The sequence below is a fragment of the Mixophyes fleayi genome, chromosome 7 (assembly GCF_038048845.1).
Source record: "Mixophyes fleayi isolate aMixFle1 chromosome 7, aMixFle1.hap1, whole genome shotgun sequence".
Taxonomy (NCBI): domain Eukaryota; kingdom Metazoa; phylum Chordata; class Amphibia; order Anura; family Limnodynastidae; genus Mixophyes; species Mixophyes fleayi.
The window spans coordinates 87,515,518-87,533,585 of NC_134408.1; the positions used below are offsets into that span (position 1 = coordinate 87,515,518).

The 18,068-nt window shown below is 34.8% G+C and overlaps 1 protein-coding gene across 3 annotated transcripts in view; it reads left to right on the top strand.

Moving 5' to 3' along the window:
- The window catches only part of LOC142097853 (voltage-gated delayed rectifier potassium channel KCNH8-like), a 512,774-nt gene that overhangs the window by 426,905 nt on the left and 67,801 nt on the right, over positions 1-18,068 (top strand). For all 3 annotated transcript variants that reach the window (XM_075180059.1, XM_075180060.1, XM_075180061.1), the window contains 4 exons: positions 6,090-6,359; positions 9,585-9,784; positions 11,395-11,644; positions 12,707-12,921. In XM_075180059.1, coding sequence (XP_075036160.1) covers positions 6,090-6,359; positions 9,585-9,784; positions 11,395-11,644; positions 12,707-12,921 — 935 coding nt within the window. The remainder of the gene's footprint in view (positions 1-6,089; positions 6,360-9,584; positions 9,785-11,394; positions 11,645-12,706; positions 12,922-18,068) is intronic.

Sequence of the window (18,068 nt, forward strand, 5' to 3'; positions counted from 1 at the left end):
GCAGAAAGCCCAGGAAGGTTGTAAAAAGTGTTTCATTGCAAATCAGGTGTATTGTAACACAAGGGAAGCAGAGAATGAATGATTTTATTGGCTAGAACACAAACAGTATGGTAGATAGTTTGGTGCAGAAAGACCCAAAAGAAATAAACAATAGCAGAGTGTGTAACGTTGATAAACAAGCGAATCCAAATCATGGTTAAATACTCACTAAATCTAGGTGTTATAATTTGTGTGAAGAAAGTTATTTCTCTGTGCCAATGATAGATACAAGATACCCAAAAAATAGTGAGATTACTAGTATAACAAATATGTTGATACAACCGCCTATTTCAGGTGTAGGTGAGTACCTTCAAAGATATCCTTCTGTTATGTATTATACTAAGTAGTCAAAGGTACAAAAATCAGTGCTTAGAAATAAAAAAGGCATAGTGTGTTCCATTTATAAAGATTGAATATAGGTGAAATGTATTGGGTACCACTCACCTGGGATAAGGTGAATATTTCATTTTTTCCACAGTTTTTCATACAGCAAATTAAAGAATTTCTCTATTCTAAAATAAATAGTAAACATTATATGGTGTAATATTTCTTGTTTGAATTAATACTATGTAGTAACATTTGCACAGACAAAAATAGTAGGTTCAAAAGCACATAAATGAAGTGAGTCCCAATGTTGCTTAATCCTGCTGGTGAGGTTTTGTTGAACAGTCTCCAATATGATTACTTCAATGAGTACCACTTTGGAAGTACTGCAATTCATAAATCAAAGCAACTTTCCATTACTACAATAATGACTTTTTACTTATGACGTGATCATATTTAATGTTCAGCTGTACCACCAAAACTAATCTGAAGTATTTTGTGGGTGTCTTCACAGAGCATATAGAGTAGATATATGATCATTGCTATGCATACAAATATGCAATTACAAGAAATCATTACGTTTACACACATTAATTATTTCAGTACCATGTGCAGTGTGAAAGTCTGAATTATACTGTACTTGGCATCCCTGCTGTCCATGGTATTGAAATATTTTAGGACTGTATTATTAGCTTAACTTAATGATCACCTTACTAGAATATAGTAGCATAATATGGTATTGCAAATGCAGACCCCACGCTTACCTTACTTCAGATGGAACTTTATTTTTACAGCTCCACATGATAGCACAACATGTTACCTGAAAAGAATATACTTTAGCTGGGAAGCACATACCAGTTCAGGAGAGCCCAACATGTTTCTGAATCTTAATCTTCTAATTGGGATGAAACAACAGGGAAGGAGGAGTTTCAATGAATGAAATATGACAGCAATCTTAGGTTGTTAAGAGAATATTAGATATGACTGCACACCTAGTCCTTCACATTAATATCTCCCAGTGTATCAGAGCTTTTCTAGGAAACAATTAATTGTATCTACTGTTACACCCCATATGAAAACAAGAAATACTCAAACCCCTATTAGAGTATCAGAGTAAGAAGTAGAAGAAGAATGTAATAAAATTTAATAAAATGGCAATTCGGACTGACAAATGGCAGATGAATGTGATAAATGTGAGGTACACTGTAGTAACAATTATGCAACTTATACAATCAAATTATACCATTGGAAAAATTATAAATACAAAAGGAAATAAGAATATGAGTAGGAAAGTATGAAAGCTGAAAGCAATACAGCATCAATGAGCATAAATACACAAGGAGAAAGCAGTCTTACCATTAGACAGCATCTTGACTATGGGATATAGCTCTGACATATGACTATAATAAATGCAGAGGATTTTTGAGATGGTTATTAATCAAGCAACATAGGGAATAGCATGTTTAAATGTAAATTAAAAATGCTGCACAAAAAGTGTTTGTTGTACTTTAGATAAAAAGGTGCCTTCTGTAATTTGTACAAATACATGCAAGTTCCTAAGAAAGTATTGTCTAATGAGCTTAGATACCAACGAAACAAATGATATGTTTTAACGAACCACTGTAACGGCTGTCAACAAGTGGAACTTTCTACCAAAGCAGTAGGTGATGGTATCTTTATAAATGGATTTAAAAATTGGATCTCTGCCCCCCCCTCCATCCATATCACAACACTCTATTATCATACTTACAGTACACAAGCTAAACCAGCTCAATATGCCACTCTACTGAATGCATTTTCATGATTGTTTATTTAAAATTTTCATATATATCATATACAATCTATTGTAACAGTTTTCAATTAATTGTTATCGCAGTTTCAATGTATGCTGCATAAGCTATTGTATTGTGATAGTAAATAAAATAAAGAGATGTCAATAACTGGATATCTAATAAGAAATAATTTCTGTAGCTATAATAAATACATATAGTCGGGGTGTATTGATACAAGGAATTGCTGTGATTGCCATTATGGAGTCAAGATTAATTTTTTACACTTTATTTTATTGGACACTGCTCTGTTGCAGGGTTTTGTTTTGCCATACTCGAGAACAAGATCTATACAGGCAAAAATAAGGTGCAAGGGACACTGCTAAAATATTGCTGCTAAATCGTAGTACATTAAAAAAGAAAAGCTCAGATATCTGCAATTGCAATAGTCAATAAAATCTTAGAAAAGTTAGTCCTGACTGCACAGTAATTTGTGATCAGGTTTTCCGTTGAGCTCACTAAGGGCACAGATTCCATTCCCTTTTATAGACACAGAATGCAATTTAAATAGTGGATTTTTTAATGCATTTAAGGACTTATGTCCATATTCCTACAGATACTAAAATATACAATACACAATTAATCTGGGCAAAATGCGCACTTACACATTTACTCATATTCACTCAATTGGATGCAATATGTGCCTCCCTTTAAACAGCATACACATCTAACTATAATGGTAGACAAATGGAGCAACGCCAATGAGCCAGTTTACCCCTAGAATGCTCCATTGTGCAGTATAAATTTTGAACAAGTCATTTGGACACAGTCAAAAATATCCTTGTAGGCCTTGTTAAGGCAGATGGCTACTGGTTCGAGTAATCAAAATGTGGACTGTGCTCAATATAGATCAAAAAACATATTGGGTAATGAAAATAAAATGAAATAAAATCTCTCTCTCTCTTTCTATTTTTATATATATATATATATATATATATATATATATATATATATATATATATATATATATATATATATACATACACACACAAACACTTATGTCTGTGACATGTATAAACATTTATCATTTATTTAGAAAGACAATTAACATTTCAAATTCAATAACACAGATAAAAGAATATAACCCTTAGTAGTCTTTAGTATTAGTCACATGCACTAAAGAACTTCTTTTGGACAAGAAAAACAAGTTCTATTAAACCAGTTACAAACTAGAATGTATATAAACATATATGTGTATATCTCTCCTAGTGGGTTTCGGTAGTCTTTATGGACACTTCAAACAGCGGTGCGATGACATAAATGAAAAAGACTGAAATTATCTTATGTAGTATTCAGCCCCTGCATTTGTGGAACAACAAGTCCCAGACAGTTCGTAAATAACATGAGGAAAATTAGTACTTGTGGGACAGAGTAAACCAGAGCTAAATTTATTATTCGATTACTTGCATAAGGTGGTGATTATCCTCTGGATTCCAACAGAACAATGTGTGATCCTCATTCTCCACACACAATTTCAGAATGGAATCTAACAAGAAATTATTGCAGGTGAATAAATCCTTTTCCTGGTTCCAAGGCACGGTGTCCAATCCATGAAGATGATAATAAGATTCTGCCATATTTTCCAATCCTTAAACCCAAAGGGAAATGCAATCATTGAATAAATAGAAACTGAAACGCTCAATGTCTGTATAAAATTACTGTGAGATCTTAAATAACTTGACGTGTTTCATGAGCGATTTTATCAAAGGGATCAGCATACAATTTTAGAAAAGGCTATCTATTTATATAGGTGTATTCATCTTACTTAAATGGCATGACCTGAATTATAATAAATCACAGTCAAAATTTGTTTTTATTATTATTAAGCTTTATTTATAGGGCTGTTGTGTTCTAAGTTAGATATCTAAAAAGGCAATCCTATCACATCTAGATTCAGACTATCACACTCTCCTATATTACTGCCCATAGGCAGTTATCATATTATACCATTTAGGTCTATATTTCAATTAAATCTATCAGAATATAAAGTTCCCAGTTGATATATTCAGAAAGTGTGTCTGAAATTCATTGAGAAAATTCCTCCTGTGTTCTGTGAACCTGATTTTTTTATGGCCTAGTTGTCATCCCAATATATTGAATATTACATTCACACAACAGCACATACGTATATTATGTAAGTAGTATCACAACTTATTAAACTTTTACTTGAAAAGCTTTTTTTTTTATTTGAAGTGGATGTCACTTCTGTTATTCAGTACTTATTGATTGTGCATGTCAGACATGGATTTTACCACATCTGTCACAGCCATGTGGACTCATTGGGAACCAAAAAAAACAAAAAACAGTGCTAATACATTTTTCACATCTTGATTCTTCTTGAAAATAACCAAAGGATATTTTTTTTGCAATACTGTCTTTAAGACAGTTTCATGCTGTAGAATTGAATATTTATTTCTAATAATATATTTTATATTGTGTGAACATGTGTTGTGTTTAGATAAAAATTGTATCTTACGTACCAGAAAAAGAGGATTTCTGTTATTATTTTTTGTGACGATATCTGATCAATCCATTAGTTCAACGTCATTTAAGGCTTTTTCCAACATGTCTATTGGATAGCCTCTCTCTTCACCATAGAATCTGCTTGATCCATGAACTGATCTTTTGAAGAGCAATTATGTTAAAAGTCTTATTAGTTGCCCCTGTGGTACGTTTGTTTTCCATGATTTTACATGAGCACTATGAAAGTGCAAATAATTATTCGTGTCTACAGTCTTCACATAAGTCGAAGAGACAATGGATGAGCCCTGAACAGACAGGACAAGATCCGGGTAGTTTGTGGTTGATCTATGAAAAGTGTGGGTGGAGTGCAAATTAAATCCATTAGAATTGAGATCAGAAACATATCCCTGTACCAAATCATCATCACCATTCCAGCTATCAGATAGCTGGAGTGTAGATATCTGCATATGTCTGCATATGGCTACTGTCTCCTTCATAGACAATGAATTACTTTATCCTCACAAATGAAAATATACAAGCAACAATGTTGCAGTACAAAATGTAAGATCTTTTACACATATAAAATGAAATATGACAATTACATATTTTATGAAGGTTAAAACCCCAGGTGCAATAAATAATCCAACTCAGGAATCTACCACCACTTCCTTGATATTAATCTTTTTCTTTATCTCCCCTGGAACTCACAAGCAGATGCTAAAAACCTTTATATGTCATTACTCTAGAATCTGTTATGATATTATTATGATGATTATGATTATAGTTACCTTTAATAACATCTGTGACATCACAAATACTTTGTAAATCATAGTTTTTGTAAAATCCATTCAATAAATTAGCTTTGTAAATGATGCCCATTGTTGGAATCAATGTTCAAATGTTTATCGCTTGTTTATCACTTGTTTTAGTCTTAGGAATTAATAATTGTTCTCCATCCAAATTAGTTGTACCGCCATGTGTCTTACAGTCAGATTGAGCATAAATAGTCTCTCTGTATATCTCTATATTTATCACTTAATGCTGCCATATATACCTGATAAGAATTTTTAGAATTCTCTCTTCTAAACATACTTATTGGTTATAAGGGTTCTTATAACTGCATACAATCTATACATAACTTTCTGTGTATGGTAAGTTAGTACAGGTTAATGAGAATGTCAGGGGATTTTCCAGTCTAACTTTAGAAACACTCCCTTCCCACCTAAGTCAACCTAATGCTGTTCCAACATAGGATGTATATAGACTGTAGACTTTCATATTTCACTAGATAATAAACTCCTATACATTTGTGAGTGGCCAAAAATATTTTACTTGCAACGCAGCAATGATTTGTATTTTAATTATATTTTTTATATGATGGTCTGAATATCTTTCCATATAACTAATGCATCATGTTTTTTTTTCCTTCCCAAGGATGGTTGCATGAATTTTCCAAGCGCCTGGGAATGCCATATACCACAGTAGAGAAAATTAATGGATCAGCCAACAGTAGCATTCAATCCAATGGTAGTCATGGGTCGGGCCAAACATATGTGGAACTACTTGGTGGTCCTTCCCTCCGGAGTTCTTACATAACCTCGTTGTATTTTGCTCTCAGCAGCCTTACTAGTGTAGGATTCGGAAATGTATCTGCCAACACAGATGCTGAAAAGATCTTTTCCATTTGCACCATGCTAATTGGAGGTAAGTTAGGATCCTATTCCCAATATCTTGGATGAACAAAATGCTTAAATCCATGAAATCAGTTATGAAACAGTGGGGGCTTATGGAAGATTTATTTCAAAGTCTTATAATCTGTAATAAGAAAATGCAGATAGGTTTCATTTTGTGTGTACTTTCCAATGTTGTATTGTCCATATCTAACAGTGCTATAAGTGTACATGCTTTTTTCCTGTTTATCTCGTACATATTTTTGTGCTGCATTTATGGAATGAAAAGTAGACCTAGACCTTTTTTTCTCTCTGCCTGAACAATTCTGACAACTTTTAAATAAGTTTAATTTGACCTCTTTGTCAGAACTTATATGGCAGCCTGTCTGTGTGTGATGATTTATTTAGTATGCAGGGGATCAATGCTGGAATAGTGGACACAGCTGTCCTTCTCTGTACATGTGTGCAATTAACCATCTTTGATAGACATTGTGGTAGCCAAAAAGTGTATGTAGAACATTTGAGTAGTGTCACATTATACAATCTTGTTTATGGCTTACATAGAAGTGAACTAAAGGATTTAACATAAATCCTCCAGCAAGAAGAAATTATTAAATAGCTGAATTGACATACTTCTACATTACATGTGGAATAGAGATAAAGGCTCTGATTCATTAAGGAACTTAGGCAAGAATTTGAGTAAGTTTTCTTACTTAAGTTTTCTGGACAAAACCATGATACACCACTGAGCAAGTTCCAGTACCTGCAAATGGAGAATAAAAGTATCTTAGCATAACTGTCTTATTTTATGTTAGAAAAATGTATCATGACTGTCCCACCAGTTGTGAAGATGTGGGCAACCATTTCACACAGTATTTTACATTGTATTGTTGCACAGTGGATAACAGCCCAGAGCCCGACTATGAATTCCTATGTGCAATTTACACAGCTTCAAATACTATTGTAAATAACATAAATGCAGATATTTTTCTTTTGGAGCTTGGAGCAATTTTAGCTCCTGCTATTTTAATGTCAGACTCTCAAAATGTTTTAAAACACTGAATGTGGTTACATGGTGCGCATCTGAAGAGATTGTAGGCATCATTCCGGATTACTTAGTTTTTGGTATACTACTCACTAGGGATTTAAGGATGTTTTGGTAGAACTGGGTAATTATTTTTAGACCTTGCATGTAATTTCGACACAGTATTCCGTACTAACTAAAAACAAAGGGAAACAACAAAACACAATTTCCAATAACTCTTCTTACTAATATGTTGGAAGACAGTTGAACATTTAAAACTGCCTGGGTCACTTAATGACATCAATTAAAATGGAATCTGCATCATGTAGTATAGACTAAATGGTAAACGTTAAACGCCAAGGTCTTCCGCTTATTTTGAAAATCATGCAGGAAGTGGCAGGGCCGTAACTAGGCCTGTGCAAAAGGGGCGACCACCCAAGGCACTATGCTGAAGGGGGGCACAGTTTATGAATATTTTGGGTTTGTTTGGTTAAACTGGAGATGTAGGGGGTGGCAGTTTTGCTTCTAGCCCCAGACGCTAAAAAGTTCTGACTCTGAGAAGTGTTTTGCAGCATCTTTTTTGAGTCACACCATTAGTTATTCAAGCGTTCTCTGTAGAACATGGGTCAAAAGAGCCAATTGGTATGAAATCATCATCATCATTTATTTATATAGCGCCATCATATTCCGTAGCGCTTTACAATTGGGGACAAACACAGTAAACAAACTGGGTAAAACAGACAAAGAGGTGAGAAGGCCCTGCTCGCAAGCTTACAATCTATGGGACAATGGGAGTTTGATACATGAGGTTAAGTCTACATTTTGCATTTCGGTCCAGTTAGACTGCAAAGGCAAAAGTGATTCGTAAGCTAATTGATCCCATCACACAACAATGTTGGTCAGGGGGTAGTTGTCTTGTGTGAAATTGTGTAACGGGTGGTAATAGGGTAATCTAGTGAGGTTAAGATGGTGGTTGAGGAATGCTATAAGCTTGTCTGAAGAGGTGGGTTTCCAGAGAACGCTTGAAAGTTTGTAGACTAGAGGAGAGACTTATTGTACGAGGGAAAGAATTCTATAGAGTGGGTGCAGCCCGAAAAAAGTCCTGTAACCGGGAATGGGAGGATGTAATGAGGGTGGATGAGAGTCGCAGATCTTGTGCAGAACGGAGTTGCCGAGTTGGGAGATATTTTGAGACAAGAGAGATGTATGTTGGTGCAACTTTGTTGATGGCTGTGTAGGTTAGTAAAAGTATTTTATATTGGATTTGGTAGAAAACAGACAACCAGTGTAGAGACATACTGAGTGATTCAGCAGAGGAATAACAATTTGCATGGAAAATCAATCTTGCCACTATGTGCAAAATAGATTGTAGGGGGTTGAGTTTGTTTTGGGGAAGACCAGTAAGGAGGGAATTGCAATAGTCAATGCGGGATAAGTGCATGAATTAAGGTTTTTGCAGTGTCTTGTGTAAGATATTTGCGTATTCTGCAAATGTTTTTTAGATGTATGTAACATGATTTAGATAAAGAGTCATTGTGAGAAACAAAGGATAGTTCTGAGTCAAAGATCACACCTAGGCAGCGAGCTTGAGAGGTGGGGTTTAAGTTCAGGTTATCAACAGATATAAAAATGTCAGTTATGCTCTTGTTGGAGGGTGGGAATATTATTAACTCTGTTTTAGAAAGATAATGCGCATTGAGCAACACTGCTAGTCATTTGTTACATAAATACTTAATTAGGTACCTTTTTAGTGGTCTAGTTCCTAGGTTTTATTGTCAGCTACTTTCTAATTTCTAACAACATTTTCTTCAAAAGAGAGGAATACAAGCAGAAGTCATTCTAGTATTTTAACTATCACCCCTGCCACTGTAGGTTTGAATAGAGGAATTGTACAAATATATTATTTACTTTTTTATAGATGCATGTTTTATATACATGTTCATGACACCATGTGTTATTTAAGTTAATTCTCAATGGGTTTTTGAATTTGCTAACTTAAATCAGCTCACTGAGGTGCTCACTGAAATAATGTGGTCAAACTAGTTCCTTCCCCTGAAGATTATGATGTCCTTACTATAAAGGCTAATATTATGTGTTTGCGTTATTGCTTATCTTTGAAGGGGAAATGTTGTTTCATATACTAAATTACATGGCCCAGACCAGTTTACTTAGTGCTGATCTAGAATGGCTTGAATATATTTCCCTGAAATCACTTATACCTTGCTTTGTGTTCAGCTCTCATGCATGCAGTTGTATTTGGCAATGTGACTGCAATCATTCAAAGGATGTACTCTCGGCGGTCTCTCTATCATACCCGTACCAAGGACTTGAAGGACTTTATACGAGTTCATCGTATGCCCAAGCAGCTCAAACAGAGGATGCTGGAGTGTTTCCAGACAACATGGTCAGTCAACAATGGCATTGATGCCAATGAGGTAAGTGAGAACAAGTGTTTGAAAAAATTGACGATGCTGTAATAAGTTGTTGGCAGTGTTAAAGTTAGTATTATACAGGTCTCGCTCTGTTCATGTGCAAGTTGCTAATGCAGGCTTATTTACTTATTTTCAATATCTAATGCTTAATACACTAATGTTGGTTGTTGTTAGAACACTAAAGCTAATTCAGTTAACTGTGTGGTGCCTGATAGAGGTAGAAACAAAAATTACCAAAGCTTTCATTATAATAATTGTTGTTTTTGTGTGCAATGTGTGAGCATGCTACAACATGCAAGGCCTACTACAAGGCTACTATAAACACAATGCACAAGGCTACAACGAAAGCTAGCAGCTAATCTGACCCTAAATATATATTTCTAAAAATAATCAAACTATTGAAATGATAAAGAGTAGAAAATGCATACAGCATTGTTAACTTTAGGTAGTAATGAAAAAATACTCCAAATAAATGACCAACAGCAACGCTAATATACTAAAAAATGTTATTATAAAGCATAAACTAAACTTTGTACTATTTGGTAGAAATGCTAATAGAAATGCTAATAGCAAAGATAAATAGTAAATTAAACAAACAAAAAGTAAGAGTAACTGCATAAAAGGGAACAAAATGGAGCCCTCACCATAGAATACATAATATATTCACCAAAAAAGACACATTAACTAATTATAATGATGAATGCAATACTGTTCACAGCATGCTTCAAAAGAAATGAGAGGGAAAAGTCAACTCGCATAAGTTACTAATTGTAATTAAATCCACATAAAGTAAAGTAAATGCAAAGGATAGAAGGCAGATAATTTGGCTTGTGGTCTTCTTGTGCCTTTATATCATCTTGGTTAATGACCTGTTTTATCCCTTTAAACTATGTACTTTTTATAATACATATAATGTAATGTATTGTTAATATAATGATATAATTATTATAATACAGTTTATATAAAACAGCTACAGGGATGTTTTGGGTGCATGTCACGCAGCTTAATCTTAAAAAAGATTTCCATACAACTTTACAGGGCAAGTTGTGTATCATTTTTGGTCTCTTCTGGACTACCAGACGTTTGATCTGATCATCCAAGGCTCGGGTTTACCCCAGACGATGTTTATTCTTGTAACAAAAGACTCCTATTGTCAGATAAAAAGAAAAGCCTTCTATATTGAGGCCATGTATTTCCACCAAGTGCATTGAAGATGACACTTGGCTTCTTCAATTGCCTGAGGCTGGATGTAGCTGCAGAGATAGCAGCACAATAGAAACAACAATTGTCATTCTCTAGACACACAGTTTTGCAGAGCAGCCCAAACTGACAGTGATTGTTCTATTAGAATAATAATAATAGCAATGAATGTCCAATAGAAACATACAGATCCTTACTTAACTGGCTTATCATAAGAGTGGAATTGGTTTGTCATTATTTCATATATCTGTTGTAGAACTCTGTCAATGTTTTATATAAACATCAGCTTTATAAAGTACTTTTGATCAGCTTTATAATTTATTATGTTTCTTTCTGTATTGAATGTATTATATTGAACATGCATTGTACACTTGCTTTTGCTGTGTAACACTTCTCTCTTCTTTTGTGTATAGCTTCTTAGGGATTTTCCTGATGAGCTAAGAGCTGATATTGCCATGCATCTTAACAAGGAGATCCTCCAGCTGCCAATATTTGAGTCTGCCAGTCGTGGCTGCCTGCGTTCTCTGTCTCTCAGCATTAAAACTTCCTTCTGCGCCCCAGGAGAGTACCTGATCCGGCAAGGGGATGCTCTACAAGCCATATATTTTGTCTGCTCTGGGTCCATGGAGGTGCTGAAAGACAACACGGTTCTAGCAATTTTAGGTGGGGATTTTTTTATTTGTTTGTTTTGTTTGTTTTAGAAAAATGACAAGTTTTCCTATGGGCAAGGTGGAGACTCTCCACTTAATTTGGAAATGTTTTTAAATTATCAAGTCAAAAGTAAGCAACACTAGCAGAGATGTAAGCTGCTAAAACATTAATAAAGGAAGTTAAAAACTTTCATACTTGGATTAGATTTCAAAAACAAAACAACAGCAAAAACGAATCAACAGAAAAATCATACAATAAGAAAAAAGTCCATATGCATATGTAATATGTCCATATACATAAATGTAATAGTAAAGTGATTCACCTTAATTGATGATCAATTGTATTGTATGTTTTTTTCTGTTGATTTGTTTTTGCTGTTGTTTTGCTTTTTAAATTTGTTCTGGAATTTGTTCTGGAATTGAGCGCTGGAAATTTTTTTTACATTTTGAACTTTCAGAATTGGGATATTTTCCCTTATTAGTGGCTCGTTCTAGACTAAGAGTGAGTTTCTGGATTGAAAAGCTATCTTTTATTTATTTTCATACTTGGATTAGAAAAGATGTCTATTGTGTCTATTTGTTTATACTGCACATAATGGGATTTGTACAGCGTCTGATGTATGTATGTTTGCACATGCATATAAAGAGACTTTACACATATGCTCATTTCAAGTTTTTTATTATGTTCGACATGTAACTCCTTGGACTGGCATTATGGGGTTACAGAAAGGGCAGACAATCGTAGGGCGATTACAGTAAAGGTGTCTTCACATACAGTAAATGTGACTCAATCAGACGCAGATGCAGTTGATGCAGATATGCTTGTTAGAGGGCGTAAGAGAGCTGGTGCAAATATACGCAACAATGATGATGACTATCAGCAGCAATATCAAGCCGCTTCTGATTGGCTATTTGTTTTTTAATGGATGTAGAGATGTTCTATTTAATGTTTTTTTTTTAATATGGTCAATACGATTTTCACTTTTATTAATAGGACATTAATTTATCTTGAGATAAAACATAGTAGTAACATATTTGTATCAAAAGCTAACACTCCACTTTGTGATCTTTCCAGGAAAGGGAGATTTGATTGGTTCAGACAATCTCAATAAAAGCCGTGTGATTAAGACCAATGCCAATGTGAAAGCATTAACTTATTGTGACCTGCAGTACATCAGTTTGAAGGGCCTGCGTGAAGTTCTAGAACTCTATCCAGAATACTCCCATAAATTTATCACTGAGATCCAGCATGACCTCACCTACAACCTCCGAGAAGGCAGTGAAGCAGATGTGAGTGAAATTTATATTTTTACATTTTGCTTAATAGATCTTCTTCTTACAATTGAATGTGAATTTGCAGATATCTGGAATGTTCTGAATTCTTTATGGTTTATTAATATAGTCATTGATCTCTATCAGACAATGTTTGTTCAATAAATAGTTTACAAATTTGTTTTTACGGTACTGTATTAAACATTTTTGCATGATCTTTGTGGTCCTAATATCAGATCACATTTTAAGATTATTTGGGGAATCATTTCATGCTCATCATTTTATTTGTGAAACATAGCAACTACATAAGTGAGACATAGGAGGCCCTCGTATAGGGCCTGATTCATTAAAGAACGCAAATGCTGATACGTGGCATATTTCTTGCGTTAAATTGCACCATGCCCAGAGACGGAGTATATGCCAGTAAATGCAAGAACATCTAATTCATCTGCAAATGCAAAGGACACTTCTGACAGCCTACAATTTCAGGGGCGGAAGGGGAAGGGCCGTATGCACGTAGTCAATGTACAGTAAGGGCGTGTCAAATTCTAACGCACACAGCAGCATCCGATTGATGTTCTGGCCATCTCTAAGGTACATGTTTTTCTGTTGTATCACTTGAACCAGTTACAGGTCAGAGGTAAGAGCCGAGTGATAGTGATGATGGTCGAGTATGCTAGAAAATGTATCTGCAATCAGGAGCAACTGCAAAATGCATTTTATGTTCAGTAGACATCAATAACATCATGATAAATGTATTTCTTTGAGAATTTTTTTTTAAAGTACATTTTTTTATTTAAAGGTTTTTTAATTACTTATTATATTGTTAACAGGTGGCAATAATTTAATACTTTATTTTCCTGTGTGTTATGCTCTGACTTTATATTCCCCATATGTATTGTACATATCCTGGAGTGTATTATGTCTGTCTCAATACGTCAAGTACCGTGTATGCAGAGCCTACCTAGACCCATACCTAACAAGAGACGTTTCTTCAGATCTGTTTCCAGTTGAATAGGGACGTGCGTATGCCCAACTTACGTGCATTGTTAAAAACACACACAGTACATTTTGCATACCTTAATGAATCAGGCCCATAATGTCAATGAAAGTTTATTCTTTTTGAGAAGTAAGTACTATTTGTTTAGAGTTTAATGGCAAATTCTGGCAAAAACATTAAGAAAAGAGTTCTGTACCTTATGGCCGCAGCAAAAAAGACTTTACGATGGTCTCAAGATTGTTGTATAGCATGCGATGCTAAATATATGTTGGTGCAAATTATGCTCTTTCCTGCCAGGAAAGTGTCCATGTACCAGTGTAATTTCTCATTCCTCTGGCATGTGAGAGATTAAATAAAATGATTGTTAGCATTAACCAAAGTAGAATACCTCCTGAATCAGCCATATTTAAAGGGACAATATCAACAAAAATCATCATTATTATTTATTTATTTATATAGCACCACTAATTCCGCAGCGCTGTACAGAGAACGCACTCACATCAGTCCCTGTCCCATTGGAGCTTACAGTCTAATTTCCCTAACACACACACACACACACACACACACACAGACTAGGATCAATTTGATAGCAGCCAACTAATCTACTAGTATGTTTTTGGATTGTGGGAGGAAACCGGAGCACCCCAAAAAAATGTGTATCATTTATAACATAGCTTTAAGAAAAGCTCAATTTTTATATTTTGTCAAACATACATTTTGGACAAACACACAAAAATATAGGAGCAGTGCAAATTGACTGCAAAAATTGCTGTTAAAACTATTAAAAAATCCAAATATAGCACAAACACTCTTTATCAAATTGTATTAGTTGCTAAAAATATATATTTAATTAAAACACAGCATTAAATTTATTAATAGATCTCCATATATCACACCATGCTATATCCAATATAATGAAGGTGATTAGGTAATCAGTCCACAAAAAAGTCTCTATACAAAGAGTCCCAGCCAAATAATGTTCGTATCTACATCACTTAGAAACCTTGCAGGTACAACAGACAATACAACTACAGGCAGCCCGCAATTGTACAGATTGCAGAGTCTTTTAGGAATAGTTGCTTATAGTGGTGTACACTTGAATGATAGCACATGTGGTAATAATTTTTCTTTTACATTTTGGACAAACACTTAACTGCAGGTTTTATCTCTAGTTTTTGTTCTGCCATATCAATGACATTTCCCTTTACTACAAACAACCGGTAGTTGTCAATTAGCCAATGGTATTGTCTGTAGAAAAATAGCTGGACATAAAATACATGAGTAACTAGAGCAAGAGATATCACCCGATAAGAAGGTTGTTGGAGGCACAGTGAACCTGCATATACAGTCCTGATTCATGTTTGGACACAACATGCACAGAAGTTGCTCTTTGAGAAAAAGCACAGAACTTGTGCGTAGTTCCGACCGTATTTAAATCCAATCGTATCTCAAGATACATTTTGATTTGAATCTGGTTGTAATTACGCTCTGCCTAAATGTTACTTGCTGTATGCAGACAGACAGCACAGACTGCAGTATACGCACAAGCCTCTGCTCACGAAAAGATTAAATCAGAACACATACAAACAATTTTAAATCATAACATAAATGAACAACTCTTAACAGTATAACCATTAATTAAAGTATGGATTTAAAAAAAAATATATGTATATATCTTTCTTTTATATTAAATACAAAAAACAAGGTGCTTTTAATGCAATTCCAAATGACTCCTTTTCAGTAGCCCATCCCTAAATTTGCAGCATCATTCTTCAACAAGAAAGACAATCATCTGATGCTTAGATATTGGATGATTATGTCATTCCAGAATATCCCATACATGCTTGACTGGGTTCAGATCTGGCAAACATGAAGACCTAGACATGGATAACAGCAGTGTCATGGTTATGAAATTACTGGGATAAAGAAGATCACTCAGTACCATTACATAGTAATCAGCATTGACTTTGCCTTCTAAAATAATTATTACAGAACCACTAGAAACCTTTACTGTTACTAACCAGCACTCAGAACTGTAGAGTTCTAGGTTGGCATCATACATACAGTTGTCTGTTTGTTGAGAACTTGGTGGAGGACAATCCATCTGACCATATCAACTTCCTCCACTTCTCAGCAGTTAGTGCATTTGCTCTTTATACCATTGAACTTGCAAACATGTATTGCCAGGTGTAATGATATCTTGCTCTGTGGAGTTCTTGTTGGACTTTATGAAACTGGCTGCTTGTACCAGAGTTTGACATTTGCAGGCAATGATCTGAAGTTGTTCACCTGCTTTGTCTTGTGCTTCCAATTAATACACGGATAACAGAATCCCGCAGTATGCACTTCCACCTGCTGTTGCCCTTTGCTGATGATGGTTTTTCCTTCGGTGTTCCACGCTAACATCACCTTAGACACCGTTACTCATGAAACATTAGCATTGAGCTGTTTTTGTCACTAATGCCGCTGCAACTCCCCAAATAATCACTTACTCTTTCAAAGTCTCTGAGATCTCCTCTAGCAAGATAACCATGGGGTAGACATATAGGGCTGTTCAGAATTTGTGTACATAGCCCTGTTGGAATACCATTTGCTTAATTAATGCATAAAATGCACATGTGTGGAAGCCCATGCTTTCAATATGTTTGGTGACCCTCATTTACACACATATTTCTATTTTTGTCTAATATCTATATCTTGTTCCCGCATTGTGAGACAATACATTCAGGTTAGATAATGTCTTCATGTACCATCATCTAAGCTCGTTCTTCTCGTATTTGGTTCAGTCATTCAGCACAATGCCCAAATGGTCAGATAAGCCGGGTGTGGGCAGTCCTTCAGTAATCTGCTGCTGTTTTCTTTATTCCTCTAATTAGCAAGCAGCCAATTTCTGTTTGGTTATGAACAAACATGGTGCTGCTTTATGTATGTATGTCAATGTAAAACAAAAGTACAGCTGCTTGCTGGTATAACTTAGCATGAGCATGACAGCTGTGTGATCGGTACATATCTAGCTATATTATCTTTACAAAAATGGATAGTAATAATAAAAAGAAATAAATATTATCTGTAGACATGGGCCATAATTGCTTATTTTGAATTTAATTGGGCGCCACCAGTTTCTTATTGCTAATTTAGTAATAATGCATGTTCACAAACTATTCCTATTTCCAAGATCAGTTCACTTTTCCAATTATTATTTGTCACTGTTTTTAGACTGACAGGGCACATGAACAAGTCTGTATGAGACTCACTCATTGTCTGCACACTGCACAAGTTAAGATTTATTTAAAAAAAATGTTTTTAAAATGCCTTTGAATAGCATTATGTTGAGCATGTTGTTGTGGGATTTCTTATCTTCATGGAATATTAAGGAGCTGTCATATATAATAAAACACTTTTCCCATTCCAGATTGATTGCTAGGATGTCTAATGTGATACATTTCTTGTACACATCTTGGTCATACTAAACATTAGCACTTGCTTGTGGCAGCCAAGGAACTTAAACTAGCCCACATTCTCCTCTCCACAGACTAGGGGGTAAATTTACCAAGCTGCGGGTTTGAAAAAGTGGAGATGTTGCCTATAACAACCAATCAGATTCTAGCTGTCATTTTGTAGAATGCACTAATAAAAAAATGATAAATTGATAAATCTGATTGGTTGCTGTAGGCAACATATCCACTTTTTCAAACCCGCAGCTTAATAAATTTACTCCTAGGTAATAACGTCCTATATTCTGTAGAGACAGTATTTCCATTTTCAATTCACAATAAACAGGTGATCAAAAATATTTTAGAGGTGTAGTGACGTTTTGTAAATTCCACATATTTAAAATATATGAAAGTGGTAGCAAATGTGACAATTTTCATGGATCCACAATCTATTTATAGTTGAAATAATTGTTAAAGGAAGAAAAACTGCAGATAAGTAATTTTGTATTAATATAGATTTGTACTATACTAAAGTCTAATGGGAGATTCCAAATAACGATCACTGAGCTTGTATTAGTTCACACTGTGCTGCCTTTTATTTTAGCTGGGCTGTGTGCTGCATAGATATAATGGCAGAACAGAACATGGAACATAAACCTGAATTTGCAATGCCTCAGAGGATGGGGGAATCTCAGAGTCTGCCAGTAATGTCATTCTGATCCTAAAAATAG